At 44.9% G+C, this 21,457-nt stretch overlaps 1 protein-coding gene across 1 annotated transcript in view; it reads right to left on the bottom strand.

Annotated features, from left to right (window-relative positions):
- Positions 1-21,124, bottom strand: part of LOC308355851 (schwannomin-interacting protein 1) — a 126,372-nt gene extending 105,248 nt beyond the window's left edge. Inside the window, exons 1-2 of the mRNA XM_080824407.1 lie at positions 20,986-21,124; positions 20,077-20,778 (exon numbers count right to left, since the gene is read on the bottom strand). Coding sequence (XP_080680533.1) covers positions 20,077-20,760 — 684 coding nt within the window. The 5' untranslated portion in view covers positions 20,761-20,778; positions 20,986-21,124. The remainder of the gene's footprint in view (positions 1-20,076; positions 20,779-20,985) is intronic.
- Between the last annotated feature and the right edge of the window lie 333 nt (positions 21,125-21,457).

Below are 21,457 nucleotides of genomic sequence, written 5' to 3'. Positions count from 1 at the left end.
CCTGTCTAATCCTTGTACAAAGTCCAGGGAGGGAGGGCCTTGGCGGGTCAGAACGTGACCATCCTTGGTGGGGGTGGGTCCAGCAAACAATCAATCATCCCATTCCTTGGCTATTCTGCATCTCCTTCTGCTCAGCTGTTCCACGGAGCTGCCCAAGCAGGGCCTACCCCTCCTAAACTAATGTGATTATTCTGCTCACCATGCTGGTTTTAGTTCTTATTATAAATCAGTAAATTTGCACTGATATTTTCACATCAGCCTGGTAATCTGGATTTGAGTCCATCTCTGAAAAATAAAACTACCTTTCTTAGGATCACAAAAATCAGTTTCTGAGCCATGAGGCTAAACTAAGGGGGAGATCCTGGATAACATAAAGGATGATTCTCAAAGTGTGGTCCTTGGATCAGCAGTATCAATGTCATCTGGGACTTGTTAGAATTGTAAATTCCTGGGCGCTACCCAAGATCTCCTAGGTCAAGGGGAAGAAGGCCAGCTCTTTGTTTTAACAAGGGCTCCAGTGGATTCTGATGTCTGCTCAAGTCTGAGAGCCATTAAATTGAAACGACAATAGTTATCTGAGGGTGGGTGGAGAATGATGGTTAATTTTAGGTGTCAACTTGGCTAGGCCAGGTGCCCAGCTGGTTGGTTAAATACTAGTTCAGACACTGTTACGGAGGTTATTTTCTAGATGGGATTAACACTTAAATTCTTAAGACTTTGACTAAAGCAGATGATCCTCCACAATGTGGATGGGCCTCATCCAATCAGCTGAAGGACTTAAGGGAAAAAACTGAGGTACCCTGAAGAGGAAGGAACTCTTGCCTCCAGAATGACTTTGGACTCAAGATTTCAGCATCAATCCTGGTTATAATTTCCAGCCTGCCAGCTTGTTCTGTAGATTTGAGACTTGTCTGTCCGGGCAAGAGCCAGTTCCTTAAATCTCAATCTCTCTCTCTCTCTCTCTCTCTCACACACACACACACACACACACACACACACACCCCTACTGGTTTTGTTTCTCTGTTTTTCTGGAAAACTCTAATAATGGTTTAATATGTGTGTACATTAGAACTAGGATTCTGTTTTTTCCAGTACTGTATGCTTCAGTGCCTGGAACATAGTAGGCTCTCTATATGTTCGATGAATGCATGAACTGTGGTAAATCCACTTAGAAAAGGAAGTGGATAATTTGGCCCTGTGAGGAGCCTCTTGGAAAACAGCTGACCCTGAGGACACCTCCACTAAATTCCTACGAGCAATAAACCTCTCCTCAGGAATCTTCTAGAGTGTCTAGATAACCAATGGGAAATCACATTCAGGAATTGTATTTAGTGTTTCTGAGTTTAATTTCTTACCAGTGAAAGAATGCTCAGCACTCAGCAAGCCACTCTTAAGATTTTGTTTGATCCACAGAACCCACTGTTTCAAGTGGCATGAGCACACTGACTGCATCTTGTCATTTCTGTTATGCTGTATGTTGTAATCTAGGACATGATTCTAGAGCAGATTCTTATCAGTACATTGTTTTTTTGGAAAGAGTGAAATTGAAAACCTCGCTTCAAGTCCTGTCAATTTTAGTGTCTGCCCCAATACATTAATCTCAAGAATGTACTTTTCTGAGCGATGGCAATAGGGCTCTCGGACAGGGGACACTCCTCTCTACCTCTCCGTCAGACACTCAGCAGAGGCCGCCAAGAACAAAGGCACAGCTTAGTCTCCAGGCTGAGGGGATTGTTTCTGAGGGTCAAAAGTCATCTTGATTAGACTATTTGAAAAGTCTGGGATGGTCATTCTATCTGCCACACAAAATCAGAAAAAGTAAACATTCTTTGGCTAACCTCCACCCCCAGGCGACTGAAGCCCAAGTCAAGTTCCTTTGAAAACATGCCAGATGTTCAGTGCTGGTGGACTGACTCAGGCTGAGTGAGGAGCTGGTCCAAAGTAGGCAGAGGCGGCAGAAAGGAGGATGAGGGCCAACAAAGTAGTCAGTCCTGAGGCCGTTAAACTACAAAGGTATTCTCTTTGAGGGAAAAACACTAAGAATTACTTTGTTGGATTTGCTCTCTGTTCGCCTAAAAAAAAAAAAAAAAACAAACCCCACCCCAGAATTTGAGGAAACCGATTCACATTTCACACAGCATCCTTTCAGCTCCCTAAACTCTCAGCAAGGGCCTGACTCTGGGGCGGGACCTGGGGCAGGCTGACAGTCCCTTAGCTCCCACAGACTGAACCTACAGGCCTGAGCCAAGTCTGTGTGAACAGGCATGAGCTAAACAGGCACTGGAAAATTACAGGAAGGTGCCACAGCGACGTCCACCGTTTAAAAGACAACCCAAACAAAAAATGGTTAGAGGCCAGGCAGAGACTCACACCTGACAGTCAGCCCAAGTGGGAGCTACTTTGAGACAAATTCTAGGTATTTGCTGCAGAGTTTAAAAGTCTTAGGATAAAAATAATCACATCTGTAATGAACCTTATTAACAGGAAAAAAATGGAATGAAAACTATTTTCTTCTCAAAACTAAGCAAAAACATCTCATTTTGCAACTTCCCCCAAAGAGGGAGAGAAACAAACTCATTATTATAAATCTTCAGACTGTCTAAAACAGTTTAAAACTGTTCAAAACACAACAAAAATGAAAATACACATACAACAAAAATAGAGAAGATGTATTGAAATTTTCTAATCAAATGGGTGTCACGAAATATCACAAAATAAGTCTGATGATTTCAACCGGTTTGTTTCACATAAACTAAGTCGTCATTGTCCGGGAGAGAATAAGTGGTTCCAGTGACAGACAGCTCTTTTGTTTCCGCAAGCAGCAGCGTTCAGTGGTACCCTGGATGTTTTGTTCAAACTTCTGACTAACATCCTCTTTATTCAGATTGATCAGTAAAATATATTTTTCTTTTGACAGAGTTGGGTTGCTTTTAAAGGAATTACTTGTTTCAAATGACATCCTTCTACCAGAGCACATAAGTTTGACACCTCCTGCAGAACTCAAAACTTGCCTCCTCCCCACCTCCCGAACAACAACAACAAAAAAACCACTGGCCTGCGGGGATGGCTCTGTATTTACATTCAGCCACACACATCAGCATTTACCAGGCTGAGGCCGCTGGCTGTCAACTCCTAGCTCTTAGTCAATATTTAATCACTGTGCAGTTACGTAGGGAGAAGGAAACATTCCATCTCCCCATACATGCCTTTAATATGAAAAAAGCTTTCATTACATTTATAGAAGCATGGTTACGCTTTTAAGAAAAGCTATCAAACTGAGAAGTTGCACCAGAGTTCTGCAATGGCGTTTTAAGTGTATTGCCATTAATAGGTGTTTAAAACGAATTATACATAATTGTGATTATTTTTCAAAGTATTACAAGCCTTTGGGTTCACTCTAAAACCTTTTTTTTTTTTTTTAATGGAGAAGTGTTAGAGGAAAACCGCACAATGCTTGCGTGGTTCATAACCTCTAGCCCTAGCTCAGTCTCAAGGTTAAAAAGCAAAGCAACCATGCCAAGGCGAAAATTCAGATTTCTTTTGGCTTTTACTTAATGTTAAAAGCTGCCCAGTTTTGTGTTTTGATAGAGATTTGTAAATAATTTTCTTAGACCCAGCATGACGCTATTTTAAGGATAACTAAAGGAACGGAAGCCAAAGGTTAAGGAAAAATCGTAATAGAAACTGATGGGTGCCACCCACGTTACAGGGAACCCTTAGGCTCCAACCAGCCAAAAACATTTCATGTTTCTTGTGTAGCAAATGGCTCTTCTAACAAGATGATCACCTGAGCTGCAGACGTTTTTACCATTTAAACGAGATCTGCAATGTTCCATAGGGAAGGCTCATGCATTACTTACAGTGTCAAGATAAAAGGAAACCGGCAGTGAAGGTGAATCAGAGTAATAAGTATTTAAAATGCCTTAGCTCAAAGGCACACGGTTCTCTTTCATTCCTTCTGCTAACCAGCGACCAGATGAACGGGTGTGGACTTGCTCAACTGGATGACCTGTGGCAGGAAACGATTCACTTCAAAGTTGCAAACTATATTTGACATTCAACAGGTTTTCATTGTGGGTGGGTAGATGAGAGAATTCAGCTTTACTGTGGCTCCTACATTTCATTGGTCCTACGCTGATGGAGGGAGGTAGGGAGGGGTTTCCCTGACTTTCTCGCACCTGCCTGCAGGGCACAGGAGGTTTCTGAGAGGAAGTCCCAGGACTGAGTGCTCACGTGGCTGACGTGAGAATGCCTGATTCTTTGCTCCCAATCCTGTCAGCATTTGGCATTTCAACATCTCTGCTCAGTCTCGGGTCAGTGTGCCTAAAGCTTCAGGTGAATCACAAGTAGCTCATGAGGAGAAAGGCCGGGACTCTGTTTTAACATATTCCCAGCCCACAGCATCCGGGGGACCTGATAAGAAAACCCCACAAATATGCCAACCCCTTTAAGCCAAAACACCCAAGAACGTTCTGGAGCCTGAGAAGTTTAACATTAATTGACTACTGCATTCAAATAGCTTCTTCCCACTTAATTCCCTAAAAGGCTCCATTCCCCACAGTACCCCAAGTCTGTGAGTATAAGGAAATGGCATTTCAGGCATTGTGTCTATCATTAAACTCTTTGCAGTATAAAAAAAACATTTTAAATTTCCTACAGGAAAATTGCACGGTTATTTTATTGTATAAAAGATGGCTTTTAGAAGTAGAGGTGGAAAGTTCCATAAATGAGGTGCAGACTCAGATGCCTGGGTTGTGTTTGTTAGGAAAGAGAGTAATTTTCCTCAGGCTAGTCCTGACTTGAGTTCCACAAACCTTTCCAAACTCCTTCCCTGTGTGCTGGCTGCCACCCTTCCTGCCCCTCCTCCCACCACACGTCTCCCTGGGGTGGCTCTGGTCATCCCACCTTGTACTGCGCTCCTCCCCCTCCAGGTCTTAGGTCAGCGGTCCTCCTGCAGCTGCCTCTGCAGGTGGCTGAGCCAGAGGCTTCCAGACCCCCTGACCTCCCTTCCTAGCGCTTACCTCGGATATTAAATAACCACCTGAGGAACTTATTTAATGTCCATCTCCCTCGCCAAAATAAATATGCCCCTTGGGCAGAGCTCATAGCCCTCGTATCTCCCTTAGGGTCCAGCAACAGGCAGCTACTAAATACGAATGGCTGTTAAGTGAGTAAGTACATGAACGGGCATGAAAACAATCACAGGAGGCACTGGCTTCTGCTATAGCCTGTGCACTTTCTACTTCACCCTACCTGACCTCTCCCTTTCCTGGGCCTTCAGATGGCCATTTCTTTTGCTAGACTGCCACAGGTGATTACGCTGTTGCTGAATGTGGTCCCAGGAATTCTACAAGGATAGCTCTCTGGGTGTGTTGCCCAACACATGGCAAGGACTCAGGTAGGCCCCATTGTTTAGGGCTGTCTATAACCTAGTGACCCACAGTCCCATTTTATAAGTAAAACAACTCATGAGGAGTAGCTAGCTCAGGATTGGGTGTCAAGAGAGCAGGAATGCACCATTTTCTCTCTCTGAACCTCCACTCAACCAGAGGTTCATTATGACTCCTTTAAACCAACATGCAGGGCAAGTTTTTGACTAGTCTTAATGGACTAGCCAGATTCATGAGAAACAAGCATAGGGGTATCGGTGGGGACCTTCAAAGTGAAGGGAAGAAACATAAAGCCATGCATTTATGTTTGAATGAATTTATTTTTAATTTTTTACTTTCTTTTTTTTAAGATTGTATTTACTCATTTGCGAGGGAGAGAGAGTGTGCAAGTGCAGGGAGGAGTAGAGGGAGAAGGACAGGCAGATTCCACGCTGACTGCAGAGCCCAGCACAGGGCTCAATCCCACGACCCCGAGATCATGACGTGAGCTGAAATCAAGAGTCAGACGCTTAACCAAGTGAACCACCCAGATGCCATGTGGCATACTGGTGTGCTTACGGGATTCAGGTCAGCTTCCCCCACTGGGCTGCAGGCTCCAGGACGGCAAGAAGCCCTGTGACGACAGCTTCATGTGAGCGTCTGCTTATCCTTATCACCACACCTAACACAGAGGAGGCATTCAGTACATCTTCACTGACTGAATAGGCAATGAAGAAAAAATAATGGCCTGTCTTAGGGAGAGGCTTGGCAGACAACATGGTGTGGACTATGCTTTGCTGAAAAGCTTCACATAAGCAATTTTAGAATCTAGCTCTTACTACAAAATGAACTCAGGAAGTTTACTCCTTCAAAACTCAGAGACTTCCTCCACTTAGATCATATAACAGAATAGTTTCTAGAAAATAAAGAATGGTTAGAAGACATTCTTTAGTTCACATTAAAAATTTATAGATTTATACCTCAATACTAGTTGTTTTTATCCCAGTAATTATAAGGAGGCTACGACTACTATTTTGGGCCAGGTCTGTCTGATTCCAGAGCCCGAGGATAACCACCTCCTTATACAGCCTCAGCTGCATCACAAGAACACATCTGGACTGGCAGCAGAGGGCCCTGGGGGTAAGGTCTGCTGACGTTTCAGCCTCATGTTTGAATCTTGGTATTAGCATCACCAGCCATAGGTTGAACCCCAAGTGGTCCAGTTTTGATCCTTTCCAAGGCCACTGATGTGACCCTTAGATCTGCCCAGTCAACCCATAAATGGGTACCATGAGTCCCAGGAGTAGAGTGAGGGTGTGTGGACAAGATGTCCTGGGCCGATGAGCTATGAGGTCTCTGAGTAGGATGTCAACGTTCTGTTTGTGACACCTCCAGAGTCTCTTCTGCTCTGTGTGCCTATTTCCTCATCTGTAAAATGAAGCGGATTGGGCCAGAGGAGCTTTAAGGTCCATTCCACCTTTGATATTCAATGATTCTGTGAAAGACTTAAAAATATTAAAGACTTCTATTTAGTGATATCATATATCACAGATACCATGTATGAACTTGATTCCTAAGTCAAGAGACTATTTGCGGTGGTTATCAATTAGGGTTTCTGATTTCAAAACAATAAAACCCACACCAGCTGACCTAAACTCAGATTCAACAGGAGGTAGACACTGGAGCAGCACAGAGAAAGGGAGGGAGGCAGGGCAGGTCGGGAAGCAGAAGCCCACTGTGGCCCCGCATGGGAAAGGCTTGGCAGCCATCATCACTGTGAGGGCCTCCAGCTGTCCTAAGGGTTTCTCGGGGAGTGCCCTAGACCCAAAGTCCCAGGGAAGCTCCTCCACCTGCCGCAGAACCAGGGGAGGGAGAATCTGGGGCTAAGGTTCTAGAACAGGAGTCAGCCACCTGCAGTTATCCTCCCACCAAAATCATACACAGCAGGGAAGGGGTAACTCCCTAAAAGGAACTTGGGCGCTGTCAGGAAGGGTAACTCCTGCTGGGCGCAAAGCCCATGAACACCCCCCCCCATAGGAGGAAGAACCTAAGAATATAGAGGTCAGTGAGGCCAAAATATCCTGTCCTCTGGCATAGCATCTAATGAATTTCAAGAGAGTATATAAATTGAAGCATTTATTCAAACATTCTGGTCTAGAAAGCACAATTTCCAATGTGACTTATGGGTTTCGCTGAAAGAAACATTTACTTAGTATTATCACAATCCGCAATACATTGAACATATAATTAGCAAAAGAATTCTGGGAAATTTAAACCAGTTTAAGAGGAACTCACTGATTCTGTCAGCCAAGCCCGGCCACCAAAGGCAGGGAATGACTAACCGGGAAACCCTCTTCAACGAGAAAAAATCACTGAGTCACGGGGACATCCTGCTGCTGACAAAACTGTCTGGTGCCCATTAGTAGCTTAGTTTTTTAAAATTCTGATGATTCGGGCAACAAAGACTGAACATCTTGACAGGTCGGTTGCCTTTCTTTTTCCACACTTCCAAGAGTCTCCAACCCTCTTCCTGGGTATTTCTAATCTGTGAAATCTCCCACACGTGTTCCTGGAATTAACACTCATTTCGCCTCATGAGTGACATTCATCCCCCAAGTCACTTACAGCTCTCTCTAGTCAACTGTAACTTACTCCCTTCTGCCTGAACTTTCATGCCACTCACAGAGCCTTCGCAATTTCACCAGAAGCTTAACTTTAAAGGAGAATACTCCCTTTAAATCATGGAACACTATGGAAATGAAGGAAGTACTGTGACTAACATATGACTAACATAACATAATAAAATGAAACGAAATGACATAAAATGAAATAAGTATACTCCCAAGCCAAAGCTGTTTCCTAAAAACAATCAAACAAGCAAAAGATCTGGATGTTGGTGAGCCAAATAACATTCCCAAGAACAGTGACAATTTGTGGCCGTTTATAGCCCACAGAAAAGAGCTGATGGGCAAGTACGTAATTTATGCTATCCTTGGGAATGTCCGACACAGCTCCTCACACCCGTGCTCCCCGTTAGAGGGCCTGTCTTCTGTGGGTCTGCACGTGCTTCTCTCTCTACCTGCCCTGTTCCTCACCGCACACGCTTGCCCCCCAGGGCAGCCGCAGAGTTGCCACTGGGGAAGGCAATCCGATTGGCAGAGGGGCTAGGAGAATGGTCTTCAAAATACACTTAAAGCCAACACACAGTGGAATATTTGCTTAGGTTCCCTTGAGATGACTTTGTGGGGAGGTAAGGGAGACTATGGAGGGACATAGGTTTCCCCTCTATCAAGCCACAGCCTACAAGGATATATTACTTATTACTTTAGTTGACTTGGTGTAATACCTTTTTAATCCTAAAAGCTAATGTAAATCCAAAAATGTCGTGTAGGTAATAATACGGTGTCCTTGTTCATTTCTTAGTTTTGACAAATGTGCCGCAGTTATAGATGTTAACATCAGGAGAAGCTGGTTGGTGCAGGATATTCATGAACTTTCTGGACTATCTTAGTGACTCTTCTGTAAATCTAAAATTATTTCAAAGTAAAAAGCCATGTTTAAAAAGTGAAGTGAACAGTGTTTCCTATTTTTCTAAAGGAATGTGAATCAAGATCCCAAACTTGACTCGTTTGCATGAAATCTGTGTTGACTTTTTACTTAGAGCCAGTAATTCTAAAGAGGAAGCAAAAACAAAAATTTCCCAACCTCTATGCTTCCAACAGTATATTATGTAGTAACAGCTGGAATTAAATAAAATCTAAACATGATTCAGCAATCTTGAAGTTTCATTAGATTCCATATAATAAGAAATCTTATCAAAACTCACCTGTACTACCAACCCTTGAATTAAATGGCCTCCAATGAATTTCTAGAAGAAAAAAGAATTAAGACCACATATCCTGTGTGTGTGTGTGTGTGTGTGTGTGTGTGTGTGATTGTTTAAGGTAACTTTTTCTTTAAGAATTCCTCCTTTCTCATTATTTATAAATGAAGAAAAATAAATCATGATACACGTCCCCGAATCCAGATACAAAATCAGTTTTTGAAATGCTTTGAAGATGAAAGAGAAAAGTAAATTCTAAGTAATGGGATATGTATAAGAATTAAGTGAAACAGAATAAGGTGTATACAGTTATCTCTCCCTCCCACCCCCGGATATTACTGTTTCAAAGGAAGTTACTCTGGTGTCAGTAAGTCAGAACATTTCTTCATGAGTTTTCTTCCCTAGTATCTCTCGTTTCTAGTATCTCACCAGACCTCTCAGCAAGCCACGCCCACCTCACCCACCTCACCTCCACCCAGGAAAAGTCACTGAATCTCTCTGGGTCTCAGTTTTTTCATCTGTAAAATGAGGAGATTGGCTTTGGTGTGGGATGGGAAGTTGGTAGCCCAAAGGTCATATTTTGAAGAACTGATATACTTGTTAGCCCTATAAAATTATGTTGGTTTTTTTTAAGTTACTTGCCAAAGTTTCATATTCAAGATATGTCTCATAAAAGTTTGGTCTGGGGCTTCTCCTGATATATCATAATGTTGACTATATTCTGGCATGGCAACAAATCAGGCAGTATGTTAGAACAGCCCCCCCTTTTTGGCTGGGACACACCGTCCAGCTCACCACGGTCCTGCTTCCCCCTGACCCACAGTCCTCATTAGTTACCTACATGGCTCTGGAAGCATCTGGCTTTGCCATCTTTGCTATGGAATCCCTCCTAGCTCTAATATTTGGATTCCTAGTGTAATTGCTTATTAGAAAAACAGAGTCCTAATGAGGCAGCAAGCACACTGGAATTTCTGCAGGGGTCTTACTTACACGTTAGTACACACAACAGTTACACTTTGGCTCTGTCGAGCGTTTTTGTATGAAACACAAGAAACATCAATCTAATATTGAAACCACTATACCATAGTAGAGCAGGAATTCAAGAAGTTTTAAAATTACTGCTACCTAAAATTTTTCTTCTCGAACAGGATCTGACTTTAAGGGCTATTTGGGTCAGACTGTGGGGCCACGGTAGGCTGAGTAACAACTTTAACAGGAGATCACTAGTTACATAATTTCAGTATTCAAAAATAAAATCCCAGTGGTCTTCTCTCTTACTCCTTACCAATTTTAGAGTGGAAATAAAAAGGATGGAGCACTTAAGATGCAGTTGCTCATAATAAAATGTCAGACCAGGTCAAATGGACCAAAAATTATGTAAGATTGCACAAAGAAAAAAAATTGTCTGCAATTTTCATAAGTGGTATAATTTTTAGCTACTGGTGCCATGAGGAGAAAAACAGAAGGCTAAATTGGTTTTGAAACTATTTGAAAACATGTTATTTTTATCGGAGTTGAGATTAGCCTTTAAATTGTCTTCTAAGGAGACACTGTGCAGGTTCCCAGAGGTCCAGACCCTTCTTATTTTAGAAATAACTTTCACTCTACTCTTTCTTCATGTGGGGACGGGGGTTCCAGATATTGTGCCTCTGGACTTGACATTAAAAATGCCCCAGCATTTCATAACACAGCAGCTTTTTAGGTTCTGTTTTTATTTTTTAATGCTCTAACCTCAAATCTAAATTTACAACACTGCCAGAGATCTTAGGCATTATAAGGAAATTACCTCATTGCCTTTAAACTTTTTTAGACAGCAGAATTCTTTCCATATATGGAAACCTGAAGGAATCTGAATCAAATGATGCTAGTTTGGTAGTTGCCATGACTTACCTGTTGTTTTGTTCTGAACATGGCTACAACCCATTTGTCAGTGAGGGGGCACCCCCGTCGCAGCTAGCAGGCCTGGGAGAGAGCCCGTCATCAGCTCCTTGTCACCAGCTAGTCCATGAGGACGCCTGGCCGGGGGCCCTGGTCATCAGAGGGTCCCAGACCTGGACGAGCCACTTGCATACAGACTTTGAGTTGGTTCTCTACACAGAGGGGATGTGCACACGAATGAAAGATGAAGGAGAGGCGGGCTGTGGATCACCCAAGGGAGGTCTCAGTGGGTGTGCACCGTGGAGGGGGCAACACTGTGCCTGACCAGCTTGCCCACGCTCAGGGAGTTCCTAATGGGTGACCTGCTGCCTGGAGGCCCAGCTGTGAGGCTAGAGATTGTGCTCTGCTCTCCACCCTCTCCCAAGCACCCTAAAAACCAGCCTCATCTGCCTGGGCAAGTGCAGCAGTGCCTAGAAAAGCCCAGCCCACACAGTTTCTTGCTGGATGCTTTTGGGGGGGGAACCCCACTCTGAATAATTTAGACATTCATTTCTACAAGAATTTTGAAGGCTCAATCATCTCTATTAGGACATGGGCGATAAAACCTCTTGAATTGATATATTTGCAGAAATCAGCTGCTGACTAATGCATGGCTTTTTGTAATCCGCAAAAATTGAAGCTTTTAAAAAACATGTATACTACAAGTACTTTCAAAAAACCATCAACTTGGAGCAGAACAAACACTGGCTGAGTTCATTCCTATCACCTGAGTATTTCCTGGCCTAAACCATTATCTTTTAAATTATATAAACTTTCTAGAGAAAATACCACCAAAGTAGGGAAAAATGGGAATAACCTAAGACGACACCCACATTGAAAAACAGGTTAGGTGGGGACAATGAGACGAAGTTTGTGTAGTACGGAAATGGAGAAAGTATGGGCATAGGGGAAACAGAGAAAGTGTGTGTAGTATGGAAAGAGAGAAGGTATGTGCATAGGGGAAACAGAGAAAGGCAAGTGATAAAGACTGGTGATAGAACATGCTTGACATGATTTAACAGATATATAAGGAAAATAACATCACAAAGGTGAAGGGGTAGCCAAAAATGGAACAAAGTAAAGAGACAAACCAAGAGCATCTGAAACAATGGGGCTCTTACAGATTTGATGAGGCTTGGCTAAGTGAAGGAGAACAGTTATTACAAGTGTCCTGGACCCGACAAGAATTAGTGAAGGCTCAGTTCTACACATTTAAATGGGAAACCAAGAAACATCACATGGGGAACATAAAACTCAAACACATCTCCTTTTCTGGATGTCTACTTTTCTATTCCTTGTCATCACCCACATTCTGATGAAGCCTGACATCCTAATGGAGGCTATTTCATGAGCTGCTACCGAACTCCACAAATGCTTTTCTTTCTAGTTTTTTCTTGGTTTTGTTAGTTTACCCTTTGAGAGGCGTACAATTGGCTATTCACTTTAAGCTCCTACTTGTACTTGTGGGGGAGCTGCACAGAGATCTTCTCTCCCCTGTCTTTCTGAACCCAGGCTCCACCTCACGGCCTGAGAGTCAATAGAAGGACTCTGTCTGTGGAAAGGTCCCGTGGAAGGGTGAGCACGAGCCCTCACTGCTCCCCTCTCCACCTCCCAGAACTCAGGTGGCTCCTTGCAAAGTTCTCAAGGGCCAGTCATCCTCTGGCCTCATGAGAGGAAAGAACTGTGTGGCAAGTGGTGGAAAGGAGGCTGGATGAACAGGAAAAGGAGCAACGATGGGAAATATCGTCAACCCAGGGAGAGCACTGATCCGTTGGTAGAAATACACACAGTGATGAGCCAAAGTCTGCATGGAAGAAAGCAATTTTACAATTGTCTGAAAATGCGGGTTTACAAAAGAAAAAGAGAAACAAACAATAAAATTAAAACTTCTGCTCTAGTGCTAAAACGTAGAATCTACTTCCAGACTCAGACAGGCCTGGGCTGAGGACGTTGAGAGAAGTTGAATGAAAGTGTTAAATCTCCACAGACCTACTTCTGCCTTTGAAAATGGTGAGGGTTTGACGAAATGACCTCTCAGATTCTTTCTATCTTTAAAATCCTATTACTTTTCTATTTAAAAAGTTCAATTTCATAATTGACACTTAAATGTCTACAGAAGTTGTATGCAAAATAATCTTCTGGTCACTGACAGTATAAAGCATCATCTGTCCCACCTAACAGCGGCTAAGAAAAGCATTTGCAAAAGCCCTTTTTGTTAAAATACTTGGGACTGAATTTCAAAAGGAAGAAAACAAGACCACTCTTGTCTTCAGGGGCAAAAGGTCTAGGAGTAAAAACAAATTTCTATTTTTAAATGCAAATGTAATGACATAGAGTTTTGATAAGCTTTTAAGAAAGGACATGGAATTATGATTACTAGCACCTGGGTAGCTAAGAGACATACCCATGAAAAGATAATTGAGGATATCAATGGACAGTATCATTGAAAGGGCCTGGAAGCAGAGTCAGAAATTGACAGATCTGGTCTGAGTTCTGTCAGGACTGAGGCTTCAGGCAAATCCCTGAATCTCGCCAGGCCTCAGTATTAACATCTTTAAAATGGAAACTCCAAAGCAAAGGGCTTTGGAGGGCCACACAGGGCCTTCCTGAGTGAAGGCACAAGGAATGCCAGGCAAAGGATCTGGAGTTGAAAGTGTGGCAGAGCTGGAAAAAGATGGAGGAAGGTGACAGGATGTCAGCGGTGAGATGTTCAAAGAGCACCATGAATGTGTGATGAGAATGTTGACATCTGTTTTTCAGACATGCACCCTGAAAATTTTCCTTAGGACATTTTAAAGGACCCCAATGTGCAAACCAATCTGTTGGCAAAGATCTCCTTTAGTCCAACTACAACACTTTTAAATGTTCTGCTACAGGATGAACCATGGGATGGTAGCTTAAATACAAACACACAGCCCCAGAACCTGCAACCTAATTTTTTTTTTTAACCCAACCATATATTTCTTTAAAGTCTTGAGTACACACTAATGGACAGAGAAACCTTTGCAGCTCTTAAACAAATATCAACATAAATTAGAAAAACAGGCAATGATGGCACTAAACATTTCAAGGTAAAAGGTTGAAGCAGAGAGTACACTTAGTGCTGGTAGTTTCTGGTTATGATTAAAACAAACACACACACACACACAAAGATTTAACAACGTCCTGTAGTGCTCTCTAACAGGAAGAAGTGATAGTTATGCACCACACAGAACATTTTCACCGCTGTGCCCCAGAGTGCCAAAGCACATGACTTATTAAACTTACAAATTTTACAATATTTTGTAGGACTAATAAAGACCTCTTAATTCAGTCTATAAAAATGGGAATTCATATAATTTAAACATAGCCCACATAACTACAGAAACAAGCTACTCAGCCATTCAAGCTACTTCAGCGGAACCGTTGACAGGGAAGCAAGACCTGGGCTGGAAGGCTTACAGAATAACACATTGAAAACAACCTGTAATTACTATCATTGGAGGAAGAAGTGTAGGCAATTTAAAGTTTGCTACTAGTTAATAGTACAAACAAATAAAAAGACAAATTATTTCCAAGTACTTAGGAAGAAACTTCATCAGGAGAATTTGCTTTCCCTTAACACATCAATTTAAAATTATTCTTATCTTCTCATTACAAGAGGAAATGCACCTGTCACAGGCACTAAAAGTAATGCAACCATAATCAAAATGTGTTGGGTCTACAACTTGAACTCTTCTCTAATTTAAAAATGGGTATTTTTGAACAATGGGTGTAATGACTCCAGTTGGGTGTAAGATGTGATCTTGGTACTCTCACTTTTTTGAGAGGGAAGTGATCACCCCAGGCACCTGAAGAGAGATGTTTGCAAGTCCCCAAAGACACAGATGGAACAGAGCAACCAGTGGGAGAGGAGGCCACGGTTACAGTGTGTACATGAATAATCATGGTGACAGAAGCATAAAAGGGTGCAGTTTCTTTGGAAAACAGGCAACCCCTAAAGTTGCTGACACATGATTCAGCCCTTCCACTCCTAGGTATTTACCCAAGAGAAATGAAAGAATATGTTCCTACAAATGAATGTTCACAGCACTTTCATTAGTAATAGAAACTAGAAACAACTTAAATGTCCATCAACTGGGAAATAGGGTATCTCCGTAAAATGAAACACTACCTAGCAAAAGAAAGTAGTGAGCTGTTGCTCTACACAATAACACAGCTGAATCATAAAATAATGACACGCTGAGTGAAAGAAGCTGGACAAAAACTGAGTACATATTATATGATTCTACTTACATTCATTTTAGAAAAAACAAGCTAACCTATATAGTGATAGAAATAAGACCAGTGGTTGCCAAGGGGCAAGATGGGGAGATTGCAAAGGGGCACGTGGATACTTTTTGGGGGGAGAGATATGTTCACAATCTTAATTTTGATGACGGTTTCACAAGCATACATATACGTCAAAACTGATTAGATCACACACTTCAAATGTGTGCCAGTGGACTGTCAACTCTACCTCAACAGTTAGTTGTTGTTGTTGTTTTTTCAAGAATCGAAAGTGGGGAAAGTGGGAGAAAAAAGAGGATGAGTTTCCAGGGACGGAAGAGACTCAACTTGGAGGACCACAGACCCTGAGGAGAGAAAACCTCATAGTCCTTGAGTAGGTAGAAGAGTGATCTGGAGACAAAGACCCGCGGGAAGCAGACAAAAAGAAAGTGGACTGCCTGGGTCTGTGCTGAGAAGAGGGAAACCAGGTATCCCCAGGATTGCCCAAGCCAGCTTACTAGTCACAGTGGGCAGGGAAATGAGAATTTAGGGTGAATATGGATATGAGGGAGCAGGTCTCCCTTAAACTTGCCACAGCTAGTTCTCAATCTGACATCAAAAGCGTAAATCACCAGTATCTGTCTTTACTCCTTAACCGTGCGTGGCCCCTGATGCTGATGCGGGTCCCATGGAAGGACTGTGAGAAATAGGGGGAAACCAGAGGAGCAGGGGCTGGCCAACTGGAGGGGGTGCTTCTGGGAGTCGGTCTGGTTGTTGCGCTGAACAGTTCACCCTCCCCATGACTGTGTGTCAGGCATTTGTGCCAAGCAGGAGGGAGATACTGGGGATAAGGCAGTGGAAAAAAGAAACCTTGCTGCCTTCCAGGCTCCGACATCAAGGTGGGGGGGTTGCTCTGTCAAGGAAGAGGTTGGGGCACCTGAGGTCAGGCAAGTTTGTCTAACGGGATAGCAGGATGGAAGGTCACCAGTGTTTCCTTCAGGACTTCTTCTGACACCTCAGAGCTCTGACCACAAAGTTCGTGGCACCGTCTAAGCCCATCCTCCTCGGCTGACACTAAGCGAGAGAATAGTTGCTTAAACCCTTTCACAGAAAAAGGTCAGCCCTAGGATTTAAATGCTACCTAAATGTTGTATGTTTTTAAATTTGTCTCTAAATTCTCCCTAGATTAGGACTGGCTGATGGTCAACATAATTTTGAGTTCTCATCCTTCCTTTTGAGGTCTTGCTGCAGCCATCAGTCTGTTAAAACAAACCCAAACTAAACCAGGCCTGTGAGAAGAGACTCTGAAATAACGGGATTTTGATTATTTCCTAATTCACTTAGGTCCTTAATAATTACCAAGGAAGCATAAGACAGGAATTGTCATTAGGAAACCTAGGGAGGTGGGAGCCTCTTTTCTTCCCTTTTACTTCAAATCGTTTTTAGCCTTAAAATAAGGGGAAAAAAAAAACCCTAGTCTGGTGTAAGAAGAAAGCTTTCCTTAGGTTACTTAGTGGGCCCTTAAGCAAATCACTTAACTTCAATGGGCCTCAATTTTCTCAGCTGTTTTTGGCTTAAGTCTGAGGCCTGTGAGCCTAATAAACCATTCATTCATTCATTCACTCATTCATTGAGAACCTACCGCATCCCAGGCACTAGGTTACAGCAATTAAAAGAGAGGCAAGGGGCACCTGGGTGGCTCAGTGGGTTAAGCCGCTGCCTTCGGCTCAGGTCATGATCCCAGGGTCCTGGGATCGAGATCCGCATCAGGCTCTCTCCTCGGCAGGGAGCCTGCTTTCCTCTCACTCTCTCTGTCTACCTCTCTGCCTACTTGTGATCTCTCTCTCTGTCAAATAAATAAATAATCTTTAAAAAAAAAAAAAAAAAAAAAAAAGAGGGGGCACCTGGGTGGCTCAGTGGGTTAAAGCCTCTGCCTTCGGCTCAGGTCATGGTCCCAGGGTCCTGGGATTGAGCCCCGCATCGGGCTCTCTGCTCAGCAGGGAGCCTGCTTCCTCCTCTCTCTCTGCCTGCCTCTCTGCCTACTTGTGACCTCTGTCTGTCAAATAAATAAAAAAATAAAATCTTAAAAAAAAAAAAAAAAAAAAAAAAAAAGAAAAAAAAAAAAAAAAGAGGCAAGACCTCTACACTACAACTCAATTCTAGAGAAACCAAAAATGAAGGGGAACCAAACAAGATAATGTCAGGTAGTAATAAGCACTAAGAAAATATGCCACTCTGGGATCATGACCTGAGCTGAAGGCAGAGGCTTTAACCCACTGCGCCACCCAGGAGCCCCCAAAGGCAGACTCTTAACTGACTGAGGCACTCAGGTGTCCCATGAACACAACTTTTTAAAGAGGAAATAAAGTATTTGATTTGAACAACTTCTTCTAAATAGGATTTCTCTTCTACAGGATTCCTTTGTTATTCTCAAGTTTCTGTCCTCATAGTTATAAATTCTCCCACTTATTCCCGGGCAGGAGTAAACAGGATTTAAATCAGTGTTTTTCAGATTTTATGATAACAACCTACAGTGAGAAATAAGTGTCAGATCATGACCCAGTGTATAAAACCAAAAGTTTTTAAAACAAAGCTTACTGTAACTATCTGCAATGGACAGTAGTATATTCTATTCTGTCTCATTTTTTTTTAAATGCTAAGATGATTTCATCAGTAACTTACAGTATGAAAAACACTATTCTAAATCAATAGTGGCTAGTAATTTTGCTATTAACAAACCCAAAAATGGTAAAATTGATTAAACAACCTCAAAGGCTCTCCTTTCCCCCTTCTTTCTGTACATACTTGCTTTAAAAGAAATGGGTTCCAAATTTCTCTGCATAACTTGTGGAGGAAATGCCCAGAGGGGACATTTTCAGGGGGACTGGCGTGGAGGGAGGGGAGCCAAAATATGCAAATTGTTCAATAGTTGAAGAGATAACTTGGGTTTCAAAGATTGCTCAAGAAGGAAAGATTCATAGTCTTCACAACAATGAGGCTGTGGGTGTGTGTGTGTGTGTTGGGGGAAGTAATTTACTAAATTTTAAGTTCCTAGAGGGGAGTCAGTCTGCACCCTTACCTTTCTTCATTATAATTCAAGTCTTACATGGACAGATATGTAACTGCAGCACAGAGAATCAGACCCTGCATTTAGCACATAACACACAGGTGCTCAGTAACATTTTGTTTAATAACTTTCAAATAATGGAGCTCACTGTCATCATCAAATCCTAACTTCGCATGTGCACCAATTATTATGTTCTCCTGGAATGTAAAAATGTCATGCAATAGTAAATGAAATGTGTTTATCTTCAAGTCATTGTTTAAGTCCAGGGAGCTTAATCAGGCATTTTTCTCAAGCGCTAAGTGGGAAACGGATGTTTTCCACTGCAAGGTATAAGAGAGCGGATTGGCTGTAATGATAAGATTCCACATCTGCTAGTGGCCATGGTAAACAGCTGGGATTAGAATGAGTGTGTTAATTTAATAGGTAGTTTCTCAAGGGACACTAACCAGTGGGCTCTGTCAGCCAAGAGCTCTGTCTGATGGAAACCGTGCCAGTTTCTCTGGGAATTGCGGTTACTGTCCTTACCCCTGAAGTCAGAAGTGCATGCACCCAATTTCCAGTAGCCCCAGGGCTCTGGAACCGAAAAATTACACCTGCAAGCAAGCGTTCTCCCACACTGCTGCAGGGCCGCCACACACAGAAAGCAGACAGTGAAGCAGCGTGCCCTTCAGCCCCATTTAGGGACATCATTAACGATTTCAAATTACAACTGTTGCTTTAACTTGCAACAGTGATAAACTGCGGAGCTGCATTCATGATGTTTTTCTTTTAAGTCATTTATTTGCTCTCCTCTCGGGGCAAGGAAGATGTTGAGACAAGTGCAAACCTGCCCGAGCTGCTTCTTATAGATGCAGCCCTCCTTCTCTCCCTCTCTCTGTTCCACTTCAGCACCCCTCCCTCTCTGGATTTCCTGAACTGAGCCAGTGGCCTCCGGTAAGGAACTGCTAGTGGCTCCTTTTCAAAACAAGAGGGATTCAGCAGAGAGGCTGAGGCGACAGAGGCAACAACCACTCCCTCACCCCAGCAGGTCAATTCACCCCATTCCCCAGGTCAACAAGAGGTTGGGTTTCTGAAAGGAACGAAGTCTTAGAGGAGGGCGGTCACCCATTCAAATTCAGGAGCATCCGCTCAAACGCGAGATATGCCAAACCCTGCTGCCATACCGGAGGGGTGGGCAGGCGAATGTGAGCGTGTGCTAGGGGACAGCCTATATATAGGCGAGACATCAATGGTAACGAAGGGAGACCCGCCACGGTCGACAAAGCCACAACTATTACGACTTGAAATATCACCCGGAGGGCACCTGCTTCGGTGCCAAGATCTCCCCGGATTTATTTTCAGGCAAGTGACTCACAACCTCGTCTCCATAAGTAATTCCATTAAAATGAGTCGCCGGTTCCACTAACCCGACTTTCCGCTGCCCTCTGGCTGCCCCTCCCTCCTCTCCGCCCATCAGGCAAACCCAGACAGCTCCCAGACTGAGTAACCGTACCCCAGGGGAGCAGAAGGCAGGCTCTTAGGCCCGGCCCCCACCCTCAGGGAAGGATGAATGGGGCCTGAGGCGGGTGGGAGCGCCAGGAGGGCGCGTGCGGGCAGTGCGCGGGGTGTGTACGCGTGTGTGCGCGCGTGGGCACGCACCCGGGCCAACTTACGGAGGTGGAGTTGGTCCTCGCTTGGCCCTGGTTCCGCACCTCCTGCTCCCGGAACTGCAGTCCAGCCAGATGCTTCTCCAGTGCCTCCCAGTCCATAGGGGGGACCGGGGGCTCCTCCGGGACGCACGTCCCGCTGTCGGTGGGCTGAAGGCAGAGAACCCCAGCTGCCGGGCCCCGGCCGCCGCGTCGGCTCCGCGCGGGCTGGGGCTTCTGAACCGCCCGGCGGGGGCCCCGGGAACCGCTGGGCCGGCCGGCCACCACCACCACATTGCCATTGTGCCTGAGGTCCTGGGGGTCGTGCGGGTGGAGGTTGCCATTGGGCACGGGAGGTGGCATGACAGTGGTGGCGCCCTTGCCCCCGCCGCCGCGGGTCCTGGCGCTCAAGTCCCCCGGTTCCCGGGCCGGACAGCGGTCATCCCGATACCCCCGCTCGTCGCGCTCGTCGCGCTCGTCTTCCTCTTCCTCCTCCTCCCCGTCCTCCTCCGGCGCCCACTCATCAATCACCTTCTTCTGGTAGACCGGGAAGGGCTCCTCATAGTCCTCCAGGGCAGACACCAAGTCCAGGCTGCCCCCCGGCGAAGACGAGGATTTGCACTCGGAGCAAGGGGTCACTTTGGTGGAGTTGGACTGCGAACTGGCGCGGCTGCTGCTGCTGCTGCTGCCGGCGTCACTGCCTAGATCCATCCCATCCTCTCGGTAATCCTGGGGAGGGGGGGAGGAGGCAGAGAGTGAGCTGCCGGGCCGAGCCTGCTCCGGCTGCCCGCCGCCCGCCGCGATCACCCCGGCCCAGTGCCCCGCGCCCGCCTAGCCGGAGGTGCGCCCCCCAAGGAGGCCTGGGAATCGGAGCCGGCACCAGCCTGAGGCTTCCCTTAGCCCACCCCCCCAGCATACTTCCTCCCAGGAACTAACCCTCAAATTAGCAAAGGGGGTGCCCAGCCATGAGCAAGGACACTTTCCGTAAGAAGGACCCCGGGGCGCGCATGGACTTTGTTGTAACCATTTTGCGCCGGGCGCGCCCCTGCACCCCGCCCCAAGGATTCTCGGAGAACCAGACACTTTCCCAGAGAATTATAATTCCCTGGGGGCGGGACTGAGAAGAGGGTGGGCGGCCACTGAATTCGCACCTCGTTCGGGGCGCCGAGACCACCCCCCACCCGGCCCCGCCTCGCCCCGCCCCCGCCGGCGACGGGGAGCCGGGCTCTGCTCGCTAGCTGAGCTTTACTTTCTAAGGAACCGCAGGCAGCTCGGAGGTCTCACTCCCGCCTCCGCGCCTCCCTGACCGGCCCCTCCTCGGCCCGCCAGAAGCCTTGGGCGCTCTTAGCCTGCGCTGGAGAGGGTGGTTCTCGCGGCCCCCAAAGGTGTGCGGGGCCGGGGCGCGGCG

This window comes from Martes martes (assembly GCF_963455335.1).
Source record: "Martes martes genome assembly, chromosome: 1".
Taxonomy (NCBI): Eukaryota; Metazoa; Chordata; class Mammalia; order Carnivora; family Mustelidae; genus Martes; species Martes martes.
The sequence above is the reverse complement of the archived record's forward strand: the minus strand, read 5'-3'. Positions and strand labels throughout refer to the sequence as shown.